Genomic DNA, 3,419 nt, shown 5'->3' with positions numbered 1-3,419 from the left:
ATTGTGTGACACCCTTAACTGCATAATTACTCTGATATATGTTTATTATTTTAATTAAATATTTGGGGTATTTTAGAAGGGTGTTACACCTATAATCAACACACAACCTCATGCTACCATATTTCTTCTTAACTAACAGCAATGACGCTCCCCACGATGAAACACTAGGTCAGACAAACTTCATTTCAAGCAACTTTTCCAACTATTCCTTCATCTCACTCAACTCTGAAGCTGACATTCTATAAGGAGCCATCGACACAAGACTAGTACCAGGTACTAAGTCTATAACAAACTCCACCTCGCACTCTGGAGGAAAATCACTGATATCATCAGGAAACACTTTGAGAAAATCACACACAGCTGGAAGCTCTCTCATCACGGCTTTACTATCGACTTCTAAAGTAGAAAATATAGCAAACATTTGCGCCTCCTCCTTAAAGAATTATTCTACTTACTTAGCAGATATAAACATCAACTTTCCATCTCCTCCGATCTCTGGAAACATCACAGTCTTGGCAAAATAGTTGACATGAACATAGTTGAACTCCAAGCAATTCATTCCAAGAATAACATTAAGTTTACTCAACTATAGACAAATTAAGCCCATTGCAAAAACCTTGCCATAAATAGTCATTGGACACTTCAAACACACCAATGAAGTGGTTATTAAAACATTGTTGAGGTGTCAATAATCATACTTCCAACAATATAAGATAACTTTAAATTCAATCTCTTAGCACAATCAAGATAAATAAAAGAATATGTTTCACCCGTCTAAATAATATCAATTAGAGGAATACTATTGATAAAACATATACCTCGAATCAACTTGTCCCCACTAGTAGACTCTGTCCCAAACAAAGCAAAAACCTTTCCTCCAGATTGAGTCTTCTTCAGTTTCTAGCAATTAGTACTGATATGACCTTGCTCTCCGTAATTGTAGCAAGTCACACCATTACTTTTACAATCAGCAATGAGGTGCCTTGTCTTCCCACACTTGTAACACTTCTTCTCAGCACTGGAGCACTCATTGACATGATGATCTATCACATCACACCTATAACATTGGACTGAAGTAAAAGCTCCTCCCCCACTTGGCTTCTTCTCAATGATAGATTTATGTTTCCCTTTGTCAGTAGGAGTCACATACGACTTTCCTCGAAACTGTCCCTTCCCTTTCTTCTCAATAAGACTCTTGTAGTGAGCAGAATAGGCTCTACAATCCTCATCATAAATCTGACACTTTTTCACAAGTACAACAAAATGGAGAATCTCATGATATTTGATACCTTGCTTGATCTCTGGTCGTAAGTCACTCTCGAACTTATTACATTTAGACACCTCAATAGTAGCACATTATAATATGGGCAAAATTTCACAAGCTCCTTAAACTTAGTAGCATACTCAGCAACAATCAAACTCCCTTGTTTCAATGCAAGGAATCCAATCTCTTTCTTACTACGCACATCCTCAGAAAAGTACTTCTCCAAGAATATAGCTCTAAACACAGTCCAAGTGATCTCAGTACCATCACCTTCCAATCTTTGACGAGATTTATCTCACAAATTCTCAGCCTCTTCAAATAATATATGTGTACCAAAATGTACCTTTTGTACCTCTAAGCAAGCCATCACTCGGAAAATTTTCTACATCTTCCAAAGCCACACCTGTTCTCCTTCTGGATCATACCTACCCTTGAAGGTTGACAGATTGTTTATCTGAAACTTCTGCAAAGCACGAAACTCATCATTCTCTCCAGCATTCTGATTGTTTGGAGGATTTTACGCAATCGTTTGAGCCAACAAATCTAAAGCTTCAACAATAACATCATTATTTCTTCCTCTATCCAGAACTCTGGTTATCCAAACAAACAAACAAACTTCAGAAAAAATAAGGTATCGACAATGTTCACATACACTTATCGCATACAAGGGAACAAACATCATGCAAAAACCTGGTGATAACGCGAAAATGTATCGTATTTTTGGCTCCATATGCATTGCTTTTTACTCGATTAACACTTATTATTACACAGTATTTTATGTTTATTGCAAGTATTTATCGATTAAAAGGTTTACCGTAAGAAAAATGGAAAATAGTAAAAAGGAAAGAAAAAGGCAAGAAAAGAGAAGAAAATGAGGTTTCCAAAGGGATAATGGGTCACCAAAGCAAATGGGCTTGTGGCGCCCATTATCCAAAGAGTGTGGCGCCCGCCACATAGGCCCAAGTGGGAGGTGGCGCCCGCCACCAGCCCTTGAGAAGTGGAAAATGGTTGCTACAAGAGTGGCGCTCGCCACTCATCATGAAGTTAGGATTGTGGCAACCGCCACAACCTAGTCTTCCTACCTTTCCTCCACTTTTTTAGCCACGATTTCCACTACTTTTGCTACAAATGAGGAATATGGAAAAGATATAAAAAAGACCTCTCAGACCCACACGGACTCTCTCTCTCTGTTCTTCCAGTTTTTAGTTTGCGCTTAATTTTATTCAGCACTATTTTTCTTTTAGTTTTTTTAGGCAGTTTTCTTACCATTGTAAAAGTGATAGTTTCTCCACATATGGGACTATTACGGTTTATTATTTTTTACGTATTTGGGATTCAATTGTAAGGATTATTCATTGCCAAAGCCTGTCAGAATTATTTTAATCGAAGATTCAAGATTCAGTTCCAGTTCTTAAATTGTAATCCAGGTTTATTATTGATTACTGTTTTATTTATTTATGCCTTACTGTATGTTTAATTCCCCAATTGCCATGTCTGTTACCAGATCTATGTCTGACTAAACCCTTAAGTATCGGTATGTAAAGACCGTCGAAACAACGGGATTCAATAAATAATTGGTGTTAGTTTTTATAAAAATTATTTTTTCGATTTTAGTTTCTTATTTTAATCAAACTATTTTTCGTACGAGAGTACAAAACAAACTAAGGTTACGGTCAACAAGAACGAGAGTTTGAGATTTTAACCAGATAGCTGAAACTAGGCATTAATCCTAAACACAACGAGAGCGCTTTAGGATTAATTAGACTTTATCTATATTCAAAAAAATACTTTTAAATTCAAAATGAGACCGTGAGAGCCAAGCATTCTGGTTTATGAGTATGGTCAGAGTCAATAAAAACGAGAGTGTGAGACTAAATCCTTTCTATAAATAATTTCTACTGAAGAATATTTTAACCAATAAGATTACACCAACTATCTATCGAATCCCCAAAGTTTCATGTATTACATACCGATATCCCCTATATCTTATATCTTCATCTTTATTCTATTTACATTATAGTTATTTCTCTTCATCCCTCCAATCTTAAGAACAACCATCAGCCTTAGATTTACATAGTAACATTAGACCATGATACGTTCGATTATTAGTCCTTGTGGGTTCGATAATCTTTAAAACTACATGATAGGACTGTGC

At 36.2% G+C, this 3,419-nt stretch overlaps 1 protein-coding gene across 1 annotated transcript; it reads right to left on the bottom strand.

Annotated features, from left to right (window-relative positions):
• Positions 1-900: 900 nt before the first annotated feature.
• LOC127137941 (uncharacterized) lies at positions 901-1,631 on the bottom strand. The gene is made up of 3 exons (XM_051064347.1): positions 1,608-1,631; positions 1,332-1,481; positions 901-1,242 (listed from the first exon to the last, which is right to left on the bottom strand). The coding sequence occupies exons 1-3, from the start codon at positions 1,629-1,631 to the stop codon at positions 901-903; spliced, it is 516 nt and encodes a 171-aa protein (XP_050920304.1).
• Between the last annotated feature and the right edge of the window lie 1,788 nt (positions 1,632-3,419).

Source organism: Lathyrus oleraceus, chromosome 4 (genome assembly GCF_024323335.1).
Source record: "Lathyrus oleraceus cultivar Zhongwan6 chromosome 4, CAAS_Psat_ZW6_1.0, whole genome shotgun sequence".
In the NCBI taxonomy this organism is placed as follows: domain Eukaryota; kingdom Viridiplantae; phylum Streptophyta; class Magnoliopsida; order Fabales; family Fabaceae; genus Lathyrus; species Lathyrus oleraceus.
Note: the sequence above shows the minus strand (reverse complement) of the source record. Positions and strands in the feature narration are given on the sequence as shown.